The sequence below is a fragment of the Periplaneta americana genome, chromosome 10 (genome assembly GCF_040183065.1).
Source record: "Periplaneta americana isolate PAMFEO1 chromosome 10, P.americana_PAMFEO1_priV1, whole genome shotgun sequence".
Lineage (NCBI taxonomy): Eukaryota > Metazoa > Arthropoda > Insecta > Blattodea > Blattidae > Periplaneta > Periplaneta americana.
In genome coordinates this window covers 98139255-98166738 of record NC_091126.1, presented here as the reverse complement: position 1 = coordinate 98166738, position 27484 = coordinate 98139255, and the positions used below count along the sequence as shown (strand labels likewise).

The 27484-nt window shown below is 36.3% G+C and overlaps 1 protein-coding gene across 9 annotated transcripts in view; it reads right to left on the bottom strand.

The window, feature by feature from the left end:
* Positions 1–609: 609 nt before the first annotated feature.
* Positions 610–27484, bottom strand: part of LOC138707923 (regulator of nonsense transcripts 2-like) — a 199197-nt gene continuing 172322 nt past the window's right edge. For all 9 annotated transcript variants that reach the window (XM_069837983.1, XM_069837982.1, XM_069837978.1 and 6 more), the window contains 4 exons: positions 26071–26269; positions 11197–11339; positions 11018–11110; positions 610–3058 (listed from right to left, as the gene is read on the bottom strand). In XM_069837983.1, the coding sequence (XP_069694084.1) occupies positions 2948–3058; positions 11018–11110; positions 11197–11339; positions 26071–26269 (546 nt within the window). In that variant the 3' untranslated portion in view covers positions 610–2947. The remainder of the gene's footprint in view (positions 3059–11017; positions 11111–11196; positions 11340–26070; positions 26270–27484) is intronic.

Sequence of the window (27484 nt, the reverse complement as noted above, 5' to 3'; positions counted from 1 at the left end):
TCTGCTAATGGGCAGGTCTTTCACTGCAAACCCAGCATTCTTCAATCTTTCCTATTTTCTGCCTTCCTCTTAGTCTCCACATATGATCCACATATCTTAATGTCATCTATCATATTCTTCTGCTCCGAACTTTTCTTCCATTCACCATTCCTTCCAGTACATACTTATGTAGGCAGTTTCTTCTCAGCCAGTGACCCAACCAATTCCTTTTCCTCTTTCTGTCCGGAATCTTTTACTGTGGAAAAACTCATCATGCCATGTTTGCAGATTTTCTTGGGAAGGATAAATTTGGTAGCTTCCTGTTGCTTTCTGCACACCACTCTCTCTTCCAAGTCTTAATAGATACCAGGGGGCCCCAGCGTGGAGGTGAGGAGAGTGGATTTGACTAATTGGACCCTCCGGGCCTCACCGAAATTTACCACAAGAGTTAAATATCATTCTATCAGGGTTTTATAGGATCCTTAATAATAGAATAAAATATGGGGGTAGTTTCAAGATTTGGAGTAAAAATATTAGATTAGAAAACATTTCCATCATCTAAGTGGAACTTCAACAAATGATGGAACATTTTTAAAGTTCTGTGAAATGTGCAGAAAATAGAGGCTAAAATTTCTCATATCTTCCTCAATGTGAAGAAATTTTTTTATTATGAACTATTACAGATCTGCTTCTGCATGTCAATATTCTACGCCCATTACTGTGCAAAAGAGAAAGTATGTACACACCCAGAAAAAAATTTCAGGTGGGCCAAATTTTATTTCTGGATCTGTACAAGTTACTCTAGTCATATTAGTAATTTTCAATAAAAGTAATTAAGGACAGTTTGTAAATAAATTTTTGAAACAATTAACATCCATGCCATTAGAATTAATAAACTAAGTCCTAACAGAATTACATTTTTGTATTTTTCACCATGTTATGGAAACTGATATTTATAGAGCAAAATGAAAAACTCAAAAGTTCAATTCTGTTCACATTCACCGTGAAAGCCTGAAAACCCATATAAACTCAATCCCCTTTATTCAATTTTGAATACAATTACAATGAATGAAAATCCTTACTTAAACACTAGATATAGTGACAACTTGTAACAAATAAATGCCTCAACTCTCTGAATAAAAATATTTCATATTTGTATGTGTATATATATATATATATATATATATATATATATATATATATATATATAAGTTAGTTACAAAAAATGTTTTTAATTTCCACTTACAATTAATGTATGTTTACAAACTAAATCAACATGCATTCTTAATGACATACTGTTTGCTTGCTACTGTAACACAAAGTTAAATAATATTGATTACAAAGTTATATCTTAAATTAAAGACATAATGCATACAGTTTTCTTTATTGAAATGAAAGTATCTTCTTCACTTGGTGACAGTTCAGTTATTCAATCATGTATCCAAATTAAATTTGATGAATATCCTTTCATTAAATTTCAAATTTCCAGTACCATTATTAATACATTTCCGTTATTTAATTCCGAGCATTTTCACAATGATTTTGAATCATTATTTTTTGACAAGCAGGAAATTAAAATTGCTCCAGCTTATTTTATTAAAAGCATATCTCTTATATTTTCGGTTTACAAGCAAAACACATTAAGTAAAAAATTGGAAAATAAGATACACATAAAGAGAAACAACTTGCTAAAAATAATATTCTGAGGATTCAGACTATATATTCACATTCAATCACATTCCATTTCAAGAGTAATAGCACAGTCTAGTATATACAGTCACGAAGCTTGAGTTTATGAGGATACTAGGAACAATAGACTGTGCAGGTACTATTTCACATTGTCTGTAATGAGGCGATAGTAGCAACCCTAGTGGTTAGCAACTATCTATGGATGCATATTTACTACGTATTGAGCTTCGTGACTGTATATACTAGACTGGGGTAATAGTCTGTCTTTTTGACATTCAGACATCTAGCTGTCCCTATGTCTCAGTTCTGAATTAACGTTACAAATATATCTATAACAAAACAAAAATATTATCTCAGATATAATATTTTTTTAATTAATGTGTTTTGCTTGTAAACTGACGATATATTCTCTGTGAAATATATATTTGTACTATAAAAGTCGTACAAATAAAACACTATGTATTCACATTGTCACGTTCCATTTCAAGAGTACCGGTAATAGCACAGTCTAGTATATACAGTCATAAGCTTGAGTTTATGAGGGTACTAGGAACAATAAACTGTGTAGGTACTATTTCGCATTGTCTGTAATGAGGCGATAGTAGCAACCCTAGTGGTTAGCAACTATCTATGGATACATATTTACTACGTATTGAGCTTCGTGACTGTATATACTAGACTGGGGTAATAGTCTGTCTTTTTGACATTCAGGCATCTAGCTGTTCCCATGTCTCACTTCTGAATTAACGTTACAAATATATCTATAACGAAACAAAAATATTATAAAATTAAGAAGTCAATGTTATTTTAGCAGACTGCTGCAGGCATGCTTTCCAGAACTGAAGTGATAAATTTGGCACTCACTGTCTTTAAATAATTATATATAAACAAAGATTTAACACTATATATGGAATGGAAGGCAATTCTATGCTCCTAAATGAAAACAAACTCCTTCGTTTTTGTTGTCTGCAATTAATGTCCAACATGGAAAAAATCCAAAACTGTTAATGGTCGTAATAATTACATTTATGGCAACAATGTCAAGGATAACTGTGATGATGGGTTGAAGAAACAGATAAATAGTATTTGTTTATTACTAAATGAAGGAGAAATGTCATATTTTTACTTAAAATTATGGACATAAAAACACCAAAACTACTACATATTTGCAAATTATGAACACACACTCTTTTTACAAAGATATTAACAATATATCTCCAATGCATTGACAGAACACAGAGTACTTCTGATGTGAAGAATTCAAACTGTTTCCATTTCTTCATCTGACTTTCTTTGGTCCAAAAATTAGATCTGCATCAGGGGCACCTTTTGGGTGCTGGTATTTATGTTTCCGTTCTCGGTTCAAATTCATCACGACAGGCCTTTGGGCCTAAAAATTAAACAAAATTTTATAAGGACAATAAAACTTTACTCTCTACAAACTTCTTATTCTATAAACAATGTCCACCCAGTGTGATACTGATTCTCATACAGTATACTCTTCATTTTATAAAGCAGAAAAATTCTGTCTCTTTATTGTCTTGAACCCAGAGAATCTATTTCTTCAGTTAACAATGGAGTTTGTGTGTTTTTTTTTTATGTATAGAAAGGAACTTAAAACAGGAACATTATTAGCCAAAAATTGAAACATGAAACAAAAAAATAAGGAACGTGCATTATTATTAAAGTTCTCCAGTGTACTTGCTGTATCTGTAGAGTGGTGGCTGAGGATTGTAATCCTCATTCAATCCTCTGCAATGATACGCAATTTTCAATTTGCCTTTAACTTCCAGGAAGGGTCTGTAGCACATCAAGTCTCCTACTGGGTTGTTACTATGAGGATGGCAGTAGTCACTGGTATCTTTTCAATGCTCAGGTAAAGAAATAATCAATAAAAGCTATACCCAACTCTCTCCTTCACGTCTTATAATGGCCAATAACTTTACGCTTCTTACCATTATTCTTAGACTTCCTCTGAATTCAATAACAATCTTAGATACTGCATTCGAAATGTTTTGGTTCTTAAGCTTCTACGCATGCTGTTGGGCATGGAGTCCACAATTTTTATTCTTCTGTCAACAATGGACTAAAAATCGGGATTGGTACTTTCGAATAGCTTCCCTTTAATCCTTCATGCTTCGAATGGTAATGGCTAAAACAATCAGAAGTTAATATATTTGCTTAGGGAGAGTGTTATTTTCATGTGCGGTCTGTGAGCCCATGTGCGAGTGCTCCTGTTTTATTTGAACACATGTCAGATACATTGGAAAGTCACTATACCTTTATTGACATATAGCATTATCTTTCCCTTTGTTTATGGATAACCACAAATATTATTCTCTTTCTTAAACATACATGTATTTCTTTTTAGTTTGTGATATCATGAAAGCTAAGATTTAACAGGAATCAGAAGATGAGTTTGAAGCTTACAAGGAGAGGACACGCTCTGTATATCACAGAATTAAATAAGATTTTGTGACATGAAAGCATAAGACGTACTGTTTGAAGTCATACCTGGTATGGGTGGCCAATGACCCCTCGTTTTGAAAATATTGGCTATTGTTTGTGACATACTTCCGTTAGGTGTCTAATAGGAAAGCATTAGAGTGTGTAACGGCATAGCTCATATGGTTGGATGCTGAGTTGTCATCCAGCCAACTTGAGTTCGAATCCTAATGCCTTCTCATTTTTAAAGCTTGATATTATTATTATTATTATTATTATTATTATTATTATTATTATTATTACTTTTTTAAATTTTTTTATTCACTTTCAGTTGTCAACTCCTATATTCAAAGCCATGTTGAAATATGCGTGGTATGCATCAAAATTAATAAATGAATGAGAAGTGTTTGTGAATGTGAATGATATCTGTTTCGCAGTAGAAGTGCGGAAAAATGTGTGTGACTGTGGACAACCTTCTTTCGTTTGCTGTGCATGATGCAGGAAATATGTATGTTTTGTGTGTTTTTATGACATTTATCATAATGAATCGGGACACAATGAAGTTGAATAGCTGCTACAGAAACAGAACAGACACCACTGACGCATCTTACCTGCCTACATGAGCAATATTTCATTGTTTATCCTTTACAATACAATGTTCGCTAATTATAATTTGTTTAAAACATGATGAACCGTTCAATACATTGAGAAATATGATATATGTAAATAGATTACTGTGATCACAATATTAATCATTATTAAAAGAAAAAAAAAGTAGGACCAGTTAAAATTCGAACTTAAGTTGCCTGGATAACAACTCAGCATCCAACATATGGGCTACGCTGTTTCACAGTCTAATGCTTCCCTATTAGGCACCTAACGGAAGTATGTCACAATACTTCCAATACTTCCAAAACGAGGGGTCATTGGCCACCCATGCCAGGTATGACTTTAAACAGTACGTCTTGTACTTTCATCTCACACAATCTTATTCCATTCGGTGATATACAGATCGTGTCCTCTCCTTGTTAGTGATGAGGAAGTAGTAAATGAAAGTGACCATGATTCTCAGAGTAATGAAAATGACTTTAAACAGCATGAGATATATATATATATATATATATATATATATATATATATATATATATACGAAAAGATGGAACCAAGTGGAGTCATCAAACTCTCAGACAGAATAGAAGGGTAAAAAGAGCTCAGCACAATGTAGTGAAACACTTGTCAGAGATTGTAGGATATCCTAAAAACATCTGTAGTTCTATAGAGGCCTTGCAACTGTTTTTTACAAACGAAATAGTGCAGTGTACAAATATTTACATAGCTTCTATTCGTGCTAATTAATCTAGATTCAGAAATGCATCTGACACTAATATCATCGAGTTGAAAGCTTATTTAGGTAATTTATTCCTTACTGATGTTCTGAAAGCTTCACACACAAACTTGCAAGATATGTGGCAAAACAATGGAAAAAGGAGTGAAGTATTTCAGGTTCACAATTGGGTATAAATTGTTTTCCCTTCCTCCTGAAATGTATGAAATTTGATGATAAAAGGTCACGAGTGCAGAGAAAAGTAACAAATAAGTTGGCTGCTGTTTGGTTTCTAATTGACCAATTCAATGACAAATGCAAAAAACATTATTCTCTGTCAGAATTTGTGACATAACATGAAATGCTTGATGCCTTTAGAGGGAGATGCGGATTAAATCAATACAGTAAAAGCCGATATAGTGCGGTCCGATTTAGCACGAATTCGTATTTAACACGGGGAAAGTATGTCCCCCAGTAAAGAACGTATCTCGTATTTAATGCGGGGAAAGTATGTCCCCAGTAAAATACGTAAAATATACAATGCATTTAATGGAATTCAATCTTAAAAATAAATCAATGTAAAAGATAGTACTGCATAGAGCATTTCTACAGTATAATGTGCTGCATCAGCAAGTATATACATAGTCCTTAGTGGATAATGACCTTTTCTTTGGGATTGTAAAACTGCATTCCAAGGAATTTTGCAGGCATAGCGGGAAACAATTGAGTAGCTTAATATCAAAGACGGACATCTGACCTCAATCGAAATTTAGATAGCTGTGGTTTTTTATACAATTTTTCATGCTCTTTCCAGTTATAGTGAAACCATATGCAAACTCTAACAATATATTTATAAAATAAATTGTGTTAAATATTACAAAGAACACTGTGAATTAAAAAATTGCCTCCAGATCAAAACTATGGAGACGACATGTCCGTCTTTGATATTAAGCTACTCAATTTGTGCCTTAACAAGTCATGAATTTTAGTTTTCTCAATTCTTGTAAAGTGAAAGTTATATGTACCGTGTTTCAGTCTGTGTCATATGTTGTCAACAAGATAGACGAAATGAAGTGCATATACTCAGTTTCCAGAATAATCAGAAGATGAACTTTGGTGCTGTTTATCTCTTTTTTTAATATTGCTGGAATTAATCCATATGTGAATTCAAAAGCAACATTAAAAGTGACCCTGCAAGGAGTCACTTCTTGAAATTACTAGCTAAAGAGCTACTGAAAATGAAGGTGCAGAAACAAGAGATTCCAGCTTCAGTCAAAGCAAACCTAGAGGAAATTTTGAGGTTGCCGAAAGCTCAAGTTGCAACCAGACCAGACACTCAATCATCCCTGGAATATGTGTTCCTGCAACTGCAAAAGGAAAAGTCCCACAAGATTTCAGTGCAAGTCTTGTGAAATATAAATCTTCTGGAACATGTTTCTTCATATCTTTGCAGTGAATGTAGTGGCAAAGTTGTATTTGAACCAGAAAATGATAATGTGTAACTTTTGATCTGATGTCTTGCAATTGGTTAGCAGCCTATAGTGGACTGTAGGTCTTTTGGTTCAAATCTATTGTTATACATATTATCAACCTAAAGACATGCGTCATAATGAGATCTATGTGATATATTGCAATATGAAGATTATATTTCTGTCTGATGTATAAAATATTGCTTCAACAGACTATAGTGAGTTTTTAATTATTATTATAATTTGCATATGAATGTTCTTTCTTTTTCAAGTGTATGAAGATTTTTAGTATGAAATACGTAAAATGATGTGATTAAATTCAAATTATAATACGTGTTATCCGCATTTTTCTTATTATACATATTGTTATTTTTGTAAAAATGTGGGCTTACTGGAATTTATGTTGTGTGTTGCAATTTGATAAACATATTTCTTCTTGATTTATAAGAGCCATGTATCTTTAGATTATATTTCTTTGTATGTGTGAATATTTTTTGTTACAAAATGTGCAGATAGAAATTTTACAAACATAATTAAAAGTCCAATGACTGAATATCAAATAAATAATACAAAATAGCTGAGTAAAAGCATTGTTTTACACATGGACTGAGAGTCCATGCGTGCAGAAGATAAACTGGTAACACTGCACCACAGCTTGAAGGCTTAGTGTGCTTGTCAGTGAAACTGGTAATAACAATCATGTTTTCTTGGTATTAGTATAAACGCGAAAAATTAATTTTGGTTGTGATTAGAGATATGTAAAAGTTTAGTGTTTGATACAGTCTGTACATCTATGATAATATTTTTCACGCCAATTTTCGTGAATTTCACGTTTTCTTGCGAAAGCCTCAACTTCAGCGATAAATGCAAAAAAATGATTTTTTTTTAACTTTTTTTATTTTAACAGCAAATGATATCTAGTTTTTCGTGGAAAGACTTGGTACACACTTGAAACTTTTGACTTTTTTTTATGTATATAAATTGCGACTGACTAAAATAAATTTTGCCTGTCAGTTAATATCTTGACTACCCCTTGGGGACATCGCTTTCGGCCTGTATGAACATAAAATAACAATTTTAATGAAACTTCATACAATGAGTGTTCGTCAAACAGCTCCATATATTTCACCACAAAACAAGGAATTTAATGGTACCTTTCTCAAGGCAATGAATCTTTCCAAACCATTTTCATTCTACTTGGTAGGTTTAAGAGTTAGTTCCGAAAATGAAGTGATGGTGTGAAGACAGGGAAAAAACCGAAATAAGTGTGTTTTCTCGTTTAGTGAAATACTGTAGCCATGGGTTTTATTTAAGTGATAATGATATTACAGGAGGTCTACAATCAAACCGAAAAATATTGCAAATTATTATATGTTGCAGTTTGTCCATTTCACTGCTTTATAGTCGACTGTAAGTTAAAGTAATACTATTGTCTTAATTATTTCATTACATCTTACCATGCATAATGTCCTTTAACTAAATAGTAATCTTATGTTAAATCCGATGGATAATAATAATAATAATAATAATAATAATAATAATAATAATAATAATAATAATAATAATAATAATAATAATAATAACACAGTCTAGTATATACAGTCACGAAGCTTAATACTTACTAAATATGCAAACATAAACAGTTGAATATGCATCCATTGATAGTTGCTCACCACCAGGATCGCTACTATCGCCTCATCACAGACTCTTTCCCTAACAGACCATAAAATGTATTATACTTTCGATATCGTGTTCTTTTGAAAAAATTACCACCTTCCTTCCACTATTGAAATATGAAAAATCATAATGTTTATATATTATTTTCATAAAATATATATTATATTCTATAAACTCACCTTCCTGGATCTTTCGGAAGAAGGATAACTCTAACCTATTTTTCTTACAATTTGTAGTACTACAAACGTCTCCTTGTCCCATATTATTATTATTCAAATTATTGTATTTTAGCCATTTACATTTATTAGAACTGATAACGAACATTTCACAGTTTACATAGCATTAGACCAGGCCGTAATGTTTGTTCGGGTTTTCTATTTTGGTGTATGGAGCTCAGTGAAATATTATATTATAACTTTATTGCTTATCATTGCTAAGCTTTATTTAGTGTAATGTGTCCATAAGTTCTGTTTACTTCTTGTTGCACAATATGTTGCAGAAATAATTACAAAACTGTCTTATTTGAATGTAAAGAGAATTTGACATGTTAACATAATCTGTTCGCGTCAACATTTCAAGTTTAGAATGGAAGCTATTTTGAGGTTTAATAAAAAAGAATTTATATTGTGATTTCAATTTAGCACATCTACCTTCTTTAATTTTAGACAAAACTTTTACCATACCACTTCTATGAAATTAGTATATGTACAATTGTGTTACTTCATCTCTTAAGTAGTAGATAAATACAATAATTCAGTACTCAATTGTAGTATTAAAATACAGACAAATTGAATGTCCGGGGTATCATACATGACATTATGCTTAATTAAAATGTATGATTGCGAATTTAGGAATATAAGTTAAATATAGTAAACATAACCTATAATTTTCATATGAATGGCAAGGCATTGGAGATCACTAAATTTAGACAGAAAGGGGCAACTGGTACAGTAAAGAAAATCTATAATTTCAACATATCTAAATATCTGTGCGGTGCAATTGAAAATTATTCAATCATGCATAAATGAATGTACAAGAATTTCGCAATATTTAATCGAAATAAAGGGAGGTATTACACATACGAACAACGTAATTTTCACACAATAAATAATATTACATTTTAACTCGCAAGTGAATTATGTCTGAAGTGTCTCATAATCATTGTTTTAAATTTTATTAATGGAAGTACACTACATTTCAGAGAAACATATGTTACTGTTTATGCATTCCAACTAATTTATATGGTTGAAACGCCACCCTTCGTGATCGGGTTAAGCGAGTTACATGGTCTGCCTTACGGCCTGTATTAGATCATGATGGCTGTGGCACAGTCTATTGTTCCTAGTACTCACAGCACTCCAAGCGGCCAGCAACTATCGCGAGATTTGCAAAAATCACCCCAAGCTTCGTGAATGTATATAGTAGACTGTGATAATAATACTAATACAATATACAAATATAATATTACTAGTGAGTTATACAGAACCCCTATTAATGTAATAAGTATTTTTCGCATCTAAGCTAATTTTCCAGAAAGAATGTGGTAGATTATTACACGACAGACACATTATTTTATTGCAATATTATCGCGAAACTTTCTACCTTATTAAACACCAAAAAAAAAAAGAAAGCGAAATTTCGAGAAAATTATCACTGTAAAAATACAGCTTTGAAAATTATATTTGGCGAGATGAGCACAAGGATTCAACTCAAAATTACCCGACATTCGCTGTACAGTTGGAAAAACCTCAGAAATTATCCTACCAGACAATCTGCCTAAACAGAATTCGAAACTACGCCCAAACGCAGCCAGATCAGATTTCAACAAAGATTCTTACCAGATACAATTGATGTGGCAATTAAGAAATGAGACTAACTTTTACTCTCCAATGACAGCACCCTTGTGGAATGCGGCCACATACTATGTTGGATTTTGATCTTTCCCCACTCCCCGATCACTCTCCCCCTCACCCCAAGTGACACAATCCTTCATTCTGGAGTACCTGATTGAAATAGAATGATTTGTTTGTTTACCTCGTCATGAAAATGGTAACTGGGAATATTGTGCTATGTGAAAGACAGAACTGTTGTTGATGATGAACAATGCAGAATGCAATTACCAGGAACCAGACTCATTACTTAATTGTTAGATATCGAAATGACAAGGAACTAAAGAGATATTCCAACTCTCTCAAAACATGTTTTTCCATTGAAATTTGAAAATAGTTCTTTCATAATTACAATTCTTCCTTCGTACATGTAGGCCTACGTAGTATGGCCAAATTAAAGCTCAAGCACAAATATGAGGAATATAATCTGAAGATAAGATATTCAGCTGAAAATTTCGAACTAAGCTAAAATTTATAAATTTATCATTAAAATATTTATAAAAATTACTCAATATCTTATATTTAATGCATTTATTAATACCTACTTGAGCTAGCATTTCTTGGTAATCTTCTTCTTCAAGCCTTTCATTGATATCCAGAGTTAGGCGTTTAACTTTCTCTTTTTCAGCTCGTTCAGCCTATCAAGAACAAAAATTAGTCATCAGACTTTTTAAGGAATATTTATAAATAAGATAAAGCATATATCACAGGCATAAGTCCTTACTTCCTCTCGATTTTTCAAGTTCAGTGCCAACTCTGAATTAATGGGCACTGCCAAACTCTTGTACTGCTGTTTGTGACCTTTCCTGACCATTAATACGAAGTTCATTGTAGATTTCTCTTCAATTCTGGTCTCTTGTAATTGTTCTGAAACAAGAGAGAAATCAAAGAAATAAAGAAAATCAGTCAATGCAAAAAATGTTCGTATTCATGAATGAAAATATGTTATAACCTCAATACAATGCTCTTGAAAAGACTGGATGAAAAGCATTTATAAGCTGGAAATGGAATTTTTTTTAACACATGCTTTCAAAATGCAACACTGTATTTCATTATTCAGGGTAAACATGATAGATCATTTTAATAAAACATTTACTGGATGCTAGAAAGTGTTCTTTCAACAAAATCTGTCACATCTCATTTGTCTCTGTGTGTGTTAACGTTGTTCTTAAAGTGATGGAGATTACGGAATACTATAAATCTTCCAACATCAGGACGAGAAGTCAAATATGATGGACAACGAATACAACAGAGCTGACTTTGATGGTGGCAGCAGGAGTAGCATATCATCATTCTCGTCCTCCTCCTCCTCATCATCATCATCATCATTTGTCGTCTGTGTGTCTTTCTTGACTATCAGTACAATTAACAATGGTCTCCAACAGTGTCTGTTGGTCAGCAATAAAGAGCTCAACAACACTGAAGAAATCATGGAAGTGAGTGCCAACATACAGTGTACAACAGTAATATCAATAACTCTGTTCACCTGTCCATCATGGCATTTCCTGGCCTTGTACTATAAATAATAGTGGCAGTATAGTGGTGTTGGTAGTAATAGTGGTGGTGGTAGTATAGTGGTGGTGGTAGTATAGTGGTAGTGGTAGTGTAATGCTAGTGGTGGTGGCATTATTGTAGTGTTGGTAGTAGTAGTATGTTATGCAAATCTAATCTTTCAGGTAAAGCTTCCTGTAAAGCAGATTTGAATCATTTTAAGGAAAAATTGTTCCGGGGCCGGGTATCGATCCCAGGACCTCTGGTTGAACGTACCAGCACTCTGCCAACTGAGCTACCCGGGAACTCAACCCGACACCGTCTCAACTTTTCCCTTTATATCCACACAACTCACGTGGGCTGACGAAATGCCAGAGACCCACATCGAGTGCACACAAACTCTGTGTGACTTGAAATTGGGGTTTTCTGTTAACGTACACAGTGACATATGTATTATGCAAATCTAATCTTTCAAGCAAAGCTTCCTGTAAAGCAGATTTGAATCATTTTAAGGAAAAATTGTTCCGGGGCTGGGTAGTTGGCAGAGCGCTGGTACGTTCAACCAGAGGTCCCGGGATCGATATCCAGCCCCAGAACAATTTTTCCTTAAAATTATTCAAACCTGCTTTACAGGAAGCTTTACCTGAAAGATTAGATTTGCATAATATATACGTCACTGTGGTCGTTAACAGAAAACCACAATTTCAAGTCACAGAGTTTGTGTGCACTCGATGTGGGTCTCTGGCATTTCGTCAGCCCACGCGAGTTGTGTGGATATAAAGGGAAAAGTTGAGACGGTGTCGGGTGGAGTTCCTGGGTAGCTCAGTTGGCAGAGCACTGGTACGTTCAACCAGAGGTCCCGGGATCGATACCTGGCCCCGGAACAATTTTTCCTTAAAATGATTCAAATCTGCTTTACAGGAAGCTTTACCTGAAAGATTAGATTTGCATAATATATACGTCACTGTGTACGTTAACAGAAAACCACAATTTCAAGTCACACAGAATTTGTGTGCACTCGATGTGGGTCTCTGGCATTTCGTCAGCCCACGCGAGTTGTGTGGATATAAAGGGAAAAGTTGAGACGGTGTCGGGTGGAGTTCCCGGGTAGCTCAGTTGGCAGAGCGCTGGTACGTTCAACCTGAGGTTCCGGGATCGATACCCGGCCCCGGAACAATTTTTCCTTAAAATGATTCTAGTAGTATGTTGGTAGTATAGTGATGATGAAGGTGGCAGTAGTGTAGTGGTCGTGATTGTGGCAGTATAGTGGTGGTAGTAGTATATTGGTGGTGATGGTGACAGTATAGTGGTGGTGGTAGTAATAGTGATGATGGTAGTACAATGTTGGTGGTAGTACGATGGTGGTGATAGTATAGTGGTGTGCCAGTATAGTGGTGTTGGTAGTAACAGTGGTAGTGGCATTGTAGTGGTGGTGGTGGTGGTGGTAGTGGTAATATGGTGGTGGTTGTAGTTTAGTGGTGGTGACAGTGACAGTCATAGTGGTGATATTATAGTAGTGGTGTTGGTAGTATAGTGATGGTGATAGTGACAGTAGTATAGTGGTGGTAGTAGTATATTGGTGGTGATGGTGACAGTATAGTGGTGGTATAGTAGTGGTGTTGGTGATAGTGGCAGCAGTATAGAGGTGGTGGTGGCATTATAATGGTTGTAGTAGCAATAGTGGTGGTGGTGGTGGTGGTGGTGGTGGTAGTGATGGTCATAGCAGTAGCAGCAGCAGTAATAAGAGCAGCTGTGGTAGCAACAGCAGAACTAGCAGCAGTAGTGTCAGCTTAGCGTAAGTAGTAGTTTTCTTCAATTATGATTTAAATTGCAAGTTATGTTCAGAATCAAAATTCAATTAGATCCATAAACTACCAACAAATTTTGTTTCGAGCCCTTTAATGACACAGATTCATATATATATATATTTTTTTGTAAATCTAGGACACGGTCTTCTCACCTTTCCTTCCCTCACACAGGAACCCATACTAAGTATTTTATCAATCTTTAAAATCCTCTAAGTGTTGAAAATTGAAATCTACTTACAGAGTTGCCAAATCATCTCTACAATATCTGTACTTTTTTTTCGTAAAAAGTCATTAAATCTCTCCAAATTTTGGTAAAAAATTCCCAGAACCCATTCTGAATATTGTTAAATGAATTAGGGTTCCACGAAAAATACTGTTAGGGTCATTCCATGAAAATGCGACATTTTCACGAAAAATAAAAATCTCATGAATCTCTGTTTGTTATATGTCATTTTTTTCGTTATGATCCGAATTTTTTGAACTTGACAACACTGATAGTGTAACAACACGTATGTGGGAGAAAAAGCACAAAGAAATCATGGTTTAAGAGTGCGAACTCATCTATTAGAAATCACATATTTGAATACACATTTAAGGCAAATAAATCATTACTTCTGTATGTTGAATTCTATTAATAATGAAGTGCTGACCTTTGTTAATAATTATAATGCATACAAACCGTAATACAATGATTATTTCGTGCTTGATTATAATTATTACAAAGAAAGGTTGAGAGTTCGTGTGTCACGCTCAAATGGACATTTGTTTATATTTCTTCAAAACCATTTCAATTTTTAATGTTTCATAAATGTAAAAGTTAGACACATCACATAACAATCAACTTCTTATATGGACAACATTTTGATTTATGTACAGATTCTACAAGAAAAACACGTGACACATGTAACAAAATGACTGTGACACACGAACAAAAATGTTATGTTCGTGTGTCACTCAATTTTATCCTAAAATCCAGTTACAATTTTTGGTGTTATTGGAAGTCTTTACGCCTAAATATAATTAGTAGTGGAATTTCAAATACTTATTGTTGATTTAGATAATTGTGTGTATGCACACACACCTGTCCGTTTTTTCAATTTACATATACTGTAGGTTAAACACTCTTGAAAATATGTGTTTCATAACTGTTGTAAGGGGGAAAGGAACTGGCCACACTACCCCATTATCTCCTGGACTGGTTGCCTCATAAGTGGTGCCTTCTTGGTATCACTTGTGAGGTTCACACCTGTCTTTGGACAGTTGACTAAACAACAACAATTGTAAAAATATAGTGTGTAGATCTAAAATTAGCATAAAAAATTTAATTTATGCCTAAAGTTCGTATAAAATATTTATTATTTTTTTTAATTCCTTGAATTAAAAACATACAAAACTGGTTTATATTAATTTATTTCATACAAAAAACAAGCTTATACAGTACATTTTTATGGTAAGTAGGTAGCCACCATACTAGGCCTATGTATAAATAAATTGATGTATAGTCCCGTCGCTCTAATTTCCGGCAGCCAATCACATTGCCGGTGGGCTACATTTAAACGTGTGCACTTTGTGATTCGTTGATGCATTTCCTAAGGCTCGATAAATACTTAATATAATCGCCCGCCATTTTGGCTCTTTCGTTGGGTTTGCAGAAAGCACATGAGGACGTTATTTGCTGCTCAATTATTTGTTCAATTACAGTGCATTTGATTTATTATCATAGGAGCTACGACATGATAATGTTTAACGGTGCGGCAAATAGATCCCTCGTCTGGTAGTTCGGCAACGAAAGAACAAAAATGGCGAACGATACTACCTACCTAGACTTTATAGAGCCCTCACTTCCTAAGACGTAAGCAAAGAGGAGGAGTCACGCCGGGAATAACAGCGTCACGACTATAATTATTTGCACATTAGGTAAATGGTACTAAATTTCTGATATTAATTTAAAATCGTTTTATTTAATAACATTAATTAACTTACCCTAGGTATCATTTAGAAATTTAAAAAGATGAGCCCTTTTAAATCTATATTATTTGTTCTATTGATATAAATATTATATGTTTTGAACATTTTTTGATAGTATTTTCAATAATTTAAGTTCGGCTGATTACTTGGTTGGGTATTTTCCGACGTTTTCTCCAGCCATAAGGTGAATGTCAGGTAATCTATGGCAAATCCTCGGCCTCATCTCGCCAAATACCATTTTGCTATCACCAATCCCATTGACACTAAATAACCTTGTTGTTGATACAGTGTCGTTAAATGACCAAGTAAAGAAAAAGAGACACCAAATATACAGGTGAAGTTACAAAAGCTTGTGGTGGCGAAGAATTTAGTGTCTGTGATGTCCGAGGAAGGGAAGTACTACAACTGGCTGACATATTGGTTTATTCGTCACATGACATTACACAGGAAATATCACCACCTATGGTTCTAAACAACCGTGAATATTTTAAATTTAAAAGGTATTTTAGTGTAATCTAGTATTGTTTTGTATAATAAGAACTGTAGGCATCGTGTATAAGTCTTTCGCAAGAAGTGATGTGTTATAGTGCATTTAAAACAATTAGTAACCAAAATGACAGAAATATCCGTGTATCACAACATATTTGAAATATTTTATTTCTTAATGGCACTGTTAATTTTTTAAAGTTTGTGATTTAGCACTTACATGTACTACACAAGTGTCTTAATTGTTTGGAAAACAACTGAATGGATTTATGTCATTTGGCACAATAATATGAACATTTTGCATTTTGGTAATAAATCAAGTGGCAAGTTCGTGTGTCACACCATACAATATTTCATATTTTTTACATGATTAATTATTCCTTTTCATTAAGAATTTGTGTTTATATTTAGGAATGCTTATGTTAAAAGACAGTAATGTCTTTTTCATGAACTTGCGACGGGTTTTACCTGGTGGCACACGTTGTTGTTGTTTATCTTCTTCTCTGTCGCGTCGCCGGCAGAGGAGAAGTCCACTAGCTCAGTCACACGTCGGTGGATGCTGGAAGATCTTGTCCCCCCGGTAGAGGAGATCTATTCTCAGGGACCTTGTGGTTTTGTGGGCGTAGGATATAATGTGATATTCGTCGTTCTCACGAAAAGAAACCAAGGAGTAGGGTTCCACTAAGTGTATTTATTCGGCTCACTTCCCTTGCTTGAGTCCAAGCGACGGAATACTGGCTGTTGTCTTCCGTGTGATTTCGGCTTCTCGTCTAACGCCAGTTTAAAATCGCTGCTGTCACTTTTTGAGTAAAACACAAAGCTAAAAAGTGCGAAATCTATACTTTATCACTTCGATCGGCTGGAAAACTGAGAATGATAAGAAATACACGATCGGAACAAGTGCCGGAAATATTATTAATACTCACGCGATCGACTCACGGGCCGTAAATTATATAAGTGAGTAGCACGCCACTGGCCGGCAGTCTTCTGACCAAACACACGATCGGCTCACTAGCCGGTAATATTCTGAGAAAATACACGCTCGGCTCACAGGCCGGTAATCGTCTCCGAAAATACACACTCGGCTCACAGGCCGGCAATCGTCTCGGTGGCCCGCTCTCGGCTCACGTCCTTTTAAATGCTCACTAAGGTGACGCGCTCACCAGACGCTACTATTGTTTGCCAGATACAAACAACGCTACCAACGCGTTCCTAGACAGGAAAAACCCCTTTATGCTATACTAAAGTTCAGTAACCTACCTCGCGTCTACTGGTCTTAAATGCGTTAGGCGCCTGTCAGACTGAGTGAATAAAGAACCTATTACGCGGTTCGCTGATCCCTGTAGCGTAGGTTAAACAGACATCTCAAAGAAATATAGAAATATCAAAAATGAAACTATACGATAACTTATATAGGAGAAAAAATATCTCACTATCGCCGGACCACCCGACTACAGCTTCAAATGCCCCTTTCTCAACAATGGAAATTCCCCTAAAGAATTTTCATTGTTGGGAAATCTCGCCTTCGACAATGCCATTCTACCGTTATTCCTATCGCGATCAGCCAGGATACACGCCATCTTGCTCAGCTATACAAATTCTAAAATAAACATGACATATATGTTTTTAAACAATCTCTCTGTGCACACAGTCATCATTCAAGTATACATGTTAATCATCCCTCACACTATTTACATACATTATCTACAAAATTCATAAGATTCTTATTTACAGTGTCACACATTATTCAATCACGCATCCGTCTTGCGTACGCAGTTACACTGCGCCGCACTGTACATTGGTATCCTGCCTTTTCACAATAGAGTCTAGCTCACCATTCCAACTTACGTATCTATATTTACATTGTCTTGCCTGAATGGTCTTGGCAGCTGTTTATAGTATTTACCTAGAACCTTGTTGTTGTCTAGGTCCTTCACTTCGCAGGTATGGTCTCCAAACTGAAGGATCTCTACCCGGACTTGCTGATCTGTCACACTCGTCGCTACGCGTGGCTGGCATCCTATTGTCTACCTGTTGCGCTGCTACCATTAATGCATTTCTGCGGTCCCTTTCTTGTTCTTGTCTCCGCCAGTCTCTCCTATCATTCCAGCCCCTACCAAAATTAGGCTGCCAGAATCCTTGCCTATATCTCCTATTTCTAAACCAGTGGGGTGGGTTGCTGTCCCTAGGGTGCACATTTGCCTCTCTATCCGTATACCATCTTATGTGATTAATTCTGCGGACTGGTCCGCCCCCATTATTTCTCATCCTATTTACATTACCTCCGTTACCGCGGTCAACACCAGGATTATTGCGGTTGTACATATTTCTGACAGGTTGAATATCCCTCCTATTTCGGTTTGGGCTGACAATACCACTTTGACCCCGACTATTATTATTATTATTATTATTATTATTATTATTATTATTATTATACCCATAGCCTGGTTGTCTGTCAGCTGCCCAATTATTTACATTCATGTTCCCTCGAGGTGGTGAGAGGGCGCCATGTGCCCCTCTCTCCGCCTTCGAGTGGCTGGAATAACCCTGTATACTCTTCTCTGCACAATTAGTTGCGTCATAACTTTCGCCTCCATTGTGTGTCATATCAGAACTGTCTAGCGCGGTCAGGAGGTCAATTGTCTCCCCAAAATCTCGTGGTCCCGCGATAATTAAATTATACCTAATATTTTCCGGGTAATGGGATATGATAGTTTGTATCAACTCAGAATCTGGCATTGGTGGATTTAGACTCTTTCCCTTTTTGACAAGCTCCATAAAGTAATCAATCATCGATATGCCTTTCTTAGCATCAAACCTACTATCATTGATTTCTTTTCTGATTTTCTGCTGTTGCCTCTGCCCCCAATACCGGTCAGAGAACTTTGTTTTGAATTCTCCATAACTAACTTGTGCGTCTAAAGCTACGAGAACCCAATTAAGTGGCCGTCCTCTCAGACTTTTTCTCACGACGGTCATTTTTAGTTCCTCTGGTACCCCTTTCACGTGAAAATACGTTTCCAATTCGCGGATATAACAGTGAGGGTTTGAGAATTCCACCTCATCAAATACGGGATAACCAATTTCATTAATGATATGCGTGGGATACTGTGGGCGACCTAAAGATGACCTCTCGTTTACAATATTTAAATTACATTGTTCCTGATTTCGTGGGTTTTGGTTCTCTCCTACCACATGATTACTTATGTTACTACCTCCTACTATATTTCCTAATCCCATACTATTGCTCCCGCTAGGCGTTCCGCTCACGCTCGGTTCGCTAATTGAATTATCGACAGTGACTCCATGGATCCTATCGTGCATCGAATTCCATCTTGATTCTAAACTCTCTAGGCGTTCTCTCTCTTCCTTTCCCTGGTCTCTCACTACTCGCCTAATCGCTTCCATCTCTCGATCCACCCCTTGTAACCTCTCATCTACTGTCCCTTCTATGGCCGACCTCGTCTTTTCGTTCTCAGCAATTGTGCTGTTCCTCACCTTCTCCTCTAGTTCTCTCATGTTCTCTGCCATCTTATCTACTACGACGCCTAGTTGACTTTCTATTTCCGTATTATTGTCTGCTATCTTCCCCTCCAAGTTTTCTATTCGACTCTCTATCAGCTGGTTCACCTGTTCCCTAATCTCTCTGGAATTTTCTCCCATCCTATTCTCCATTTCTGACAGTTTGCTGTCCATCTGCCTCATCAGCTGTTCGGTCTTTTGGCCTAGCCTCTCATCTATGTGCTTTATTTGTTCTGAAATTTGCTTCGCTTGCTCAGTACTTTGACCTAACCTCTCATCCATTCTTTTCATTTGTTCCGTACTCTGACCTAATCTTTCATCCATTTGTCTCAAACTCTGTTTCAATTGCTCTGAATTATCCTGTTTCATTTGTTCAAAATTTTGCTTAATTTGTTCTGACATTTGCTTCGCTTGCTCAGTACTTTCACCTAATCTTTCATCCATTTTTTTCATTTGTTCCGTAATATGTTTCATTAAAATTCCTAGCGGTCCTAGCATCATCCCTTCTTCTCCCTTTTCCTTCTCGCTACATTGCTGGGTTTCTTCGCTATTTCCTATGATCTCGTCGTCCCCCATACTGCTCTCCAATTCTAATCTTCCCTCCATTTCGCTGTCTCCTACGTTATCCATCCCCCTATTCTCTCTTCTTATTATTTTCCTCTCACTCTCCGTCCCTTCGGTCTCAATTCTCCTATTCCTCAATAACATCTGGATATGCCATAACCTATATACAGATCACACAATAACAATCCCCTCCAAAATATTATACACACACATATATATACATATAACCCTACACAGAATTATGCGTTAATAAATGTTATCCTCCCTACACACAAAGAAAGTTCATACATGTATAACCCTCCAAAATATTACCATCCACGTTGTCTTCCTCCTCGATGTAGCGTCGACCCTACTCGTCCCGCGTAGCCGTGATGATTTCGCCACCCTCGGTGTCGCCGCTCTCGTTGTCTCGGCGGGGATGCTGCGTCAGCCTCTCTGCTGTCGTCTAGTACTGACGATAATCACGTTGCTGCTGCTACTGTTGTTCTCGTCCCGACGCCTCGGTGGCATTGTTGATTCTCGTAGCCACGCGTTGTTGTTTTTATTCTCGTAGCCACGCGTTGTTGTTTTTATTCTCGTAGCCACGCGATGTTGTTTTTATTCTCGTAGCCACGCGATGTTGTTTTTATTCTCGTAGCCACGCGATGTTGTTTTTATTCTCGTGGCCACGCGTTGTTGTTTTTATTCTCGTAGCCACGCGATGTTGTTTTTATTCTCGTAGCCACGCGATGTTGTTTTTATTCTCGTAGCCACGCGATGTTGTTTTTATTCTCGTAGCCACGCGATGTTGTTTTTATTCTCGTAGCCACGCGATGTTGTTTTTATTCTCGTAGCCCCACGTTGGGCGCCATTTGCGACGGGTTTTACCTGGTGGCACACGTTGTTGTTGTTTATCTTCTTCTCTGTCGCGTCGCCGGCAGAGGAGAAGTCCACTAGCTCAGTCACACGTCGGTGGATGCTGGAAGATCTTGTCCCCTGGTAGAGGAGATCTATTCTCAGGGACCTTGTGGTTTTGTGGGCGTAGGATATAATGTGATATTCGTCGTTCTCACGAAAAGAAACCAAGGAGTAGGGTTCCACTAAGTGTATTTATTCGGCTCACTTCCCTTGCTTGAGTCCAAGCGACGGAATACTGGCTGTTGTCTTCCGTGTGATTTCGGCTTCTCGTCTAACGCCAGTTTAAAATCGCTGCTGTCACTTTTTGAGTAAAACACAAAGCTAAAAAGTGCGAAATCTATACTTTATCACTTCGATCGGCTGGAAAACTGAGAATGATAAGAAATACACGATCGGAACAAGTGCCGGAAATATTATTAATACTCACGCGATCGACTCACGGGCCGTAAATTATATAAGTGAGTAGCACGCCACTGGCCGGCAGTCTTCTGACCAAACACACGATCGGCTCACTAGCCGGTAATATTCTGAGAAAATACACGCTCGGCTCACAGGCCGGTAATCGTCTCCGAAAATACACACTCGGCTCACAGGCCGGCAATCGTCTCGGTGGCCCGCTCTCGGCTCACGTCCTTTTAAATGCTCACTAAGGTGACGCGCTCACCAGACGCTACTATTGTTTGCCAGATACAAACAACGCTACCAACGCGTTCCTAGACAGGAAAAACCCCTTTATGCTATACTAAAGTTCAGTAACCTACCTCGCGTCTACTGGTCTTAAATGCGTTAGGCGCCTGTCAGACTGAGTGAATAAAGAACCTATTACGCGGTTCGCTGATCCCTGTAGCGTAGGTTAAACAGACATCTCAAAGAAATATAGAAATATCAAAAATGAAACTATACGATAACTTATATAGGAGAAAAAATATCTCACTATCGCCGGACCACCCGACTACAGCTTCAAACTACTAAGTATTTAATTAAATATCCTGTGAAGATCATAGTTAGTTACTTCAAAAATGTTATGTGTGTCACTATGGAATGACCCATGTGACCTTTTTGGGTTTCCTTTAATTTCCAGTGAGCACCACTGACATGAACTAAATATCTTTTTCATAGGGGTTGTGGAGTTATCTGACCCACGGCAAGTCATCAATTGATGGAATTCATGATAGAACATGTAACACACATTCCAGAACATGAGACTAGATCTGCCTACAGCATTGAAGAGAACAAAATGATCAATATAATACAACATTTACAATGGATGCTACATTAGAAATTCCTTTTCTTGGAGCATCAAAATTTAAACATATATGAGCCATTTATTTCCTAAGTGGTCCAGTTTCGAGACATTTAAAGGTTTGTGTTTAATCTCACAGTAAATTCTAGGAATATAGACAAACCTGAATAACGCTTTTGGACACAAAATATGTCAATTTTCATGTCCATTGAAAAAATAATATATATTTTTTTCAAAGTAATGCTGTATAACGTGGAAAATAATAAAGAAGCGAGATAATAGCTTTATAAAACATGGAAAACAATGAGAAAGCAAGATAATATTGCTAAAACAAAATTTTGAAGTCAATATTTTGTTGCTTTGCTGTTATAAATCAGTGACTAAATATTTTTGGAATCATATTTTAATATTGCTTTCTTATTTTTTATTATATTTACATTTCAGTCGGACAAATTTTCAATATGACTATAGGAGTTATCATTGATGAAATTATAGATAAATAATCTGGATTTCCTTTTAATGAAAGAGATAACATATAGTTATATTACTAGGTCTTTTTTCAAACACAAAAATAAAGTCTCCAATGTTCCACAATAGCAAATAGAATAAGAATACACTGAAAATTAAATTATGAAAAATTAAACTGAACAATTTGTGCAATGATATTATTAGTAATACTGTTAGGCCTTTTAAAAACAATACCAATTATAATTAAATCAGGTTTCCAGACACAAGCAGTTTCATGATCAGTATCATCGACTGGTTCTAGAGGAAGTGTCACTGGATCATCAACCAGTCCCTATGAGGATCTTGAAGCATATCAGCTTCAGAAGGTCCTGTGTTGAGGTTTTGGAAGAAATTGTGATGCACAAGAGAAATGAACCTCAACAAGTTTTGCATATCTCGCTTCTTCAATGTAGAAACTGGTTGTCCATCTCAATAGAGTAGAAATTGCAGTATTGAACCCAAACATCCTGGATGACTATATCTTGAAGGTGCTATGTCCAAAACTTTGAATTGTTCCATGTCACTGAGGCTCTTTTTTTTTGTAAAAATAATGGTGTACTGGTGAGATCTCTCATAGAAAATGCATTGCATTTTTAGCCATGTGACTTTGTCACTTTCAGAACTTCTTTTTCGCTTCGTGATAGCTTTCTCAAGGACCTCAGTAGAAAATAAATCTATGTCTGACGTCTCTGTTATGATCAATCGATTTCTTCTTCGAAAACTAGCCATCACTGAGTACCAGGCACTGGGAATGTACATAGTCTTCTCCTTGGATGATTTTTCTACTGAACCGAATCATGGTTGTTCAGCAGGTATGAATCTCCTGATATTAGGAACTTATGTTCTATGACTTTAATATGGCTCTGAGATTGCAGAAACTTCATCAATATCAGTGCAATCTTGATGTTCCGATTCTGGTCTGAAGCAGTGTCTGAGTAAATTATGATATGTCTCTTTTGCATGCAAAATAGGTTGAAGTGCTTCAACAGGTATGCTGCTATTTCTTGAGATGCTCTAGATGTCTAGATTTTTTGCTTTTTTCCCATACATAAAATAAATCTTTCTCCGTAGAAAGAACATGGACTCCACAGTTACAGACGTACATGTTTCACTTGTAGTAAGCATCACATACTGATAGAATGGGGAATGGAAGAGCTTTCTATTGATCTGAATTATTCATGACCAGTTCCTTATCAACCCTCATTGATTCCCTGGCTTTTTATGCCTTCTGAGGATGAATCTCATGAGCCACCTGTATTTCTTTCTTCTGCTCATCAGAGAGGTTTGGCTAACTAACTCTAATCTTATAAACATCACATGTCTTACAAGTGTCTTTACTTGTTTGTGGAAGTTAAGATTGAATTAAGTATTAAAAACATGGCGATAATAACTCTCTTTCCAGCACACTACTTTTTGTATAAATAATACATTTTGCATAAGTCAAAGTTTTCATTCAAATATTTTTGTCGGGGTTATTGGCCCTTGTATAATGTGATTCATTAGGATGGGAAGTTTTCGACATGCATTTTAACCAATTTAGGTCCTGCTGTGGAATTTGCCTTGGATTTTCTTTCTTACCTCTGTTATCCTCTGCCAGCAATTTTCCAGATCAAAGTTTTGCCAAGGAACAACATAATCTCTCATCACTTATTTGAAATGTGTCAAGGAAAAACTTCTTACATACCTGAAGAGAGATATACTTCAAGGTTAGGAAAAACAGATTCATGAACATCTGTGAAGGCCTCGATCCATCACGAGATAGAAGTCTAACCACATCAGAATGCTGAACGTTTCCACAGACATACGCATTCTGTTTTCCAAAATCACCCATTTCCCAAAACTGTTTGTGTAATGAACACCAGTCTTCAACACTTAAAATACTGTAACATTTCCTTTTACACTGACAGTCAATGCCCCGAAAAATATTTTCATTAACAGTGGCACCCTTTCTTGCTATGTAAGGAAGGCCACTATTCCTTTTATTTTTGGCTACATTTTTTCGAGTACTTTTCCGGTTTTCTCTGCCTTTTTCTGGGTCTCTCGTTTGTACCTACTAATTCTTCATCCATGTTGTAGGAAACATCTTATAAACAATAATAATTATTGTTAAAGATGTAAATACCTTGTACGAACATGATACACCTACTCAGCAAGTCGCAACTTGTTTGAGTGAAGCGACTGAGTGAGGACCACATGGGCTGGACTTACACCACTAGCTTCTAAAGCATTCAACCAATTCATTTACCACGCCAAATTTGTGCTGCTCCTATGGGGGTAATTTTCGAACTACGACATGCACCACTTTGTCAGTATATAAAGGAACCCTTACAATTCATTTGTGGTGTCAATCCAAAATCGACAATTTTGGACTTACACCACGTGGGAAATAAATGGCTCATATAGCAAATAGCAAAGATACAAGTAAATTATCTCTTACTCTGGAAAGCCTTAGTCAAATCTTCTTCAGGCTTTTGAGTAAATCTTAAAAAAAGAACTCCTTTAGATGATGGTATATTCGTGTTTATGTGCACTTTTTATTGGTTCCAGATAGTTTTAATTTCATAAGTCAGCTCCCTGTATTTGGTGATTAGATTACTTGTGTATGTCTAAAGATTATATGTCTTTCGTACAGCAATATCAATTAGGCAAGTAGTTTTTATTAATTTATCGACTAGTATTATGCCAGGACGAAATTGTGGTATTGGTTTGAGAAGTGCATAATTTTGTTTTCCAAAATGGTGACATGTGACATGTGACATGTTTCTATTTGTAATAAGCATGTATGTTTTTGTAAGCTGGCAACAGTGCAAAAGCCAATAACAGCGACCAATAATCATTTTCACCTTCACCACCATTGTAATTGCCACCATCGCAACCACTGTCATCACCACCATTTATGTCCAGGATCATTTGAAGACAGCATGCTTGTGTCACAACCAAATGAGATGAAATACAGCATGAGACTATGCTGGAAAACAGTGCAGCACTGCACATGATGCTGCCATAATACATGCTGCAACATTATGATCTCTTTTCCTCAATCCTAGGGAGAGAAATGGAAGCAATAAATGGTACAAGAAGTCAAAGAAAAAATTATTAATTTCCCACAAACCATAAGTCTTCTTGGCACTGCTTTTGATGTGTAGTGGGACAGATATATCCAACTGTTGTGGCTTTACTGTCTCCCGCATTCGGTCCTGGATGTTGTCAGACACCATTCTATCAAAAGCAGAGAGAAAGTCTTCATCCTCTGGACATTCCACATGTGTAGGCCCTTGAGGAAGAGCAGCTGCCAGAGATGCCTCATCTCCCTTTGAAAAAACAGAACACTGTTCAAACCATCATCACGTTTATATGAACACATCTGACACAATATATTCCTAATCTATAAATCACAGGACAATGACTCCCAGCTGGAACTGCATATATGAATTCATTTTTAATTCCTTGGAACAATTAGGCCTAATTTGTTAATTGATGAACTGAGCAAATTATGTTTTCTTTTTATCTTTCTTACATGCAATTCACTGGAAAACATCTACAAATATAAAAAGTGATTTTTAGTATCCGATCAAATAGTACCATAGCGAAACTGGAAGGAGTGACAAGAAAATATCGGAGGCATATATTCTGGCTGTGCTTTGTATGACAAATGGGATACTTTAATTTTATTACTTTTATCATTTCAGTTTAAACATTTCAATACTCTAGTGCACAGGCCATTCAGTATTAAAGTCACCTCACCTTAGAGGCAAGAGTGTGTAAGCAACCTGGCCACTGAGGGGGGCGAGATGATAATACCATATTCTGCCCCTTGGTGAGAGCACTCTGAAACCTCCTGCAATACAGTTACAAGCAAGATGATTTTTTGTCTCGGGCCCACAGAACATCTCAGTGATCGCATAAGTTGTTCAAACTGTATTATTCTTAGCTACATGCACTACTACTGCAGAGGAGTTATACCCTTTTAAAGATATGAGTGTTCTGTATAAAGACTGTTCAGCCAACAGCCAGTCAGATGGGAACTGGGCTAGTATAAGGTGACAAGCTGACAACGTGGTGTTAAATTGGTACGTATTCAATACTTCTGTAATACCGTAGTATTAAAATTTCATTAGTGTTATGGCAGAAAATATTACTACGAGATATTTATTTATTTTAGTAGGTTATTTTACGACGCTTTATCAACATCTTAGATTATTTAACATCTGAATGAGATGACGGTGATAATGCTGATGAAGTGAGTCCGGGGTCCAGCACTGAAAGACACTTGCTCATATTGGGTTGAGGGAAAACCCCGGAAAAAACCTCAACCAGGTAACTTGCCCTGATCGGGAATCGAACCTGGCCCACCTGGTTTTGCTGCCAGACACGCTAACCATTACTCCACAGGTGAACGCTAAGATATATATATATATATATATATATATGCATATATATATATATATATATACACACACACACACACACACACACACAGTGCATTCGTAGCTCGGCCGGTCTGTTCCGCGGCGGTCTTGGACTGG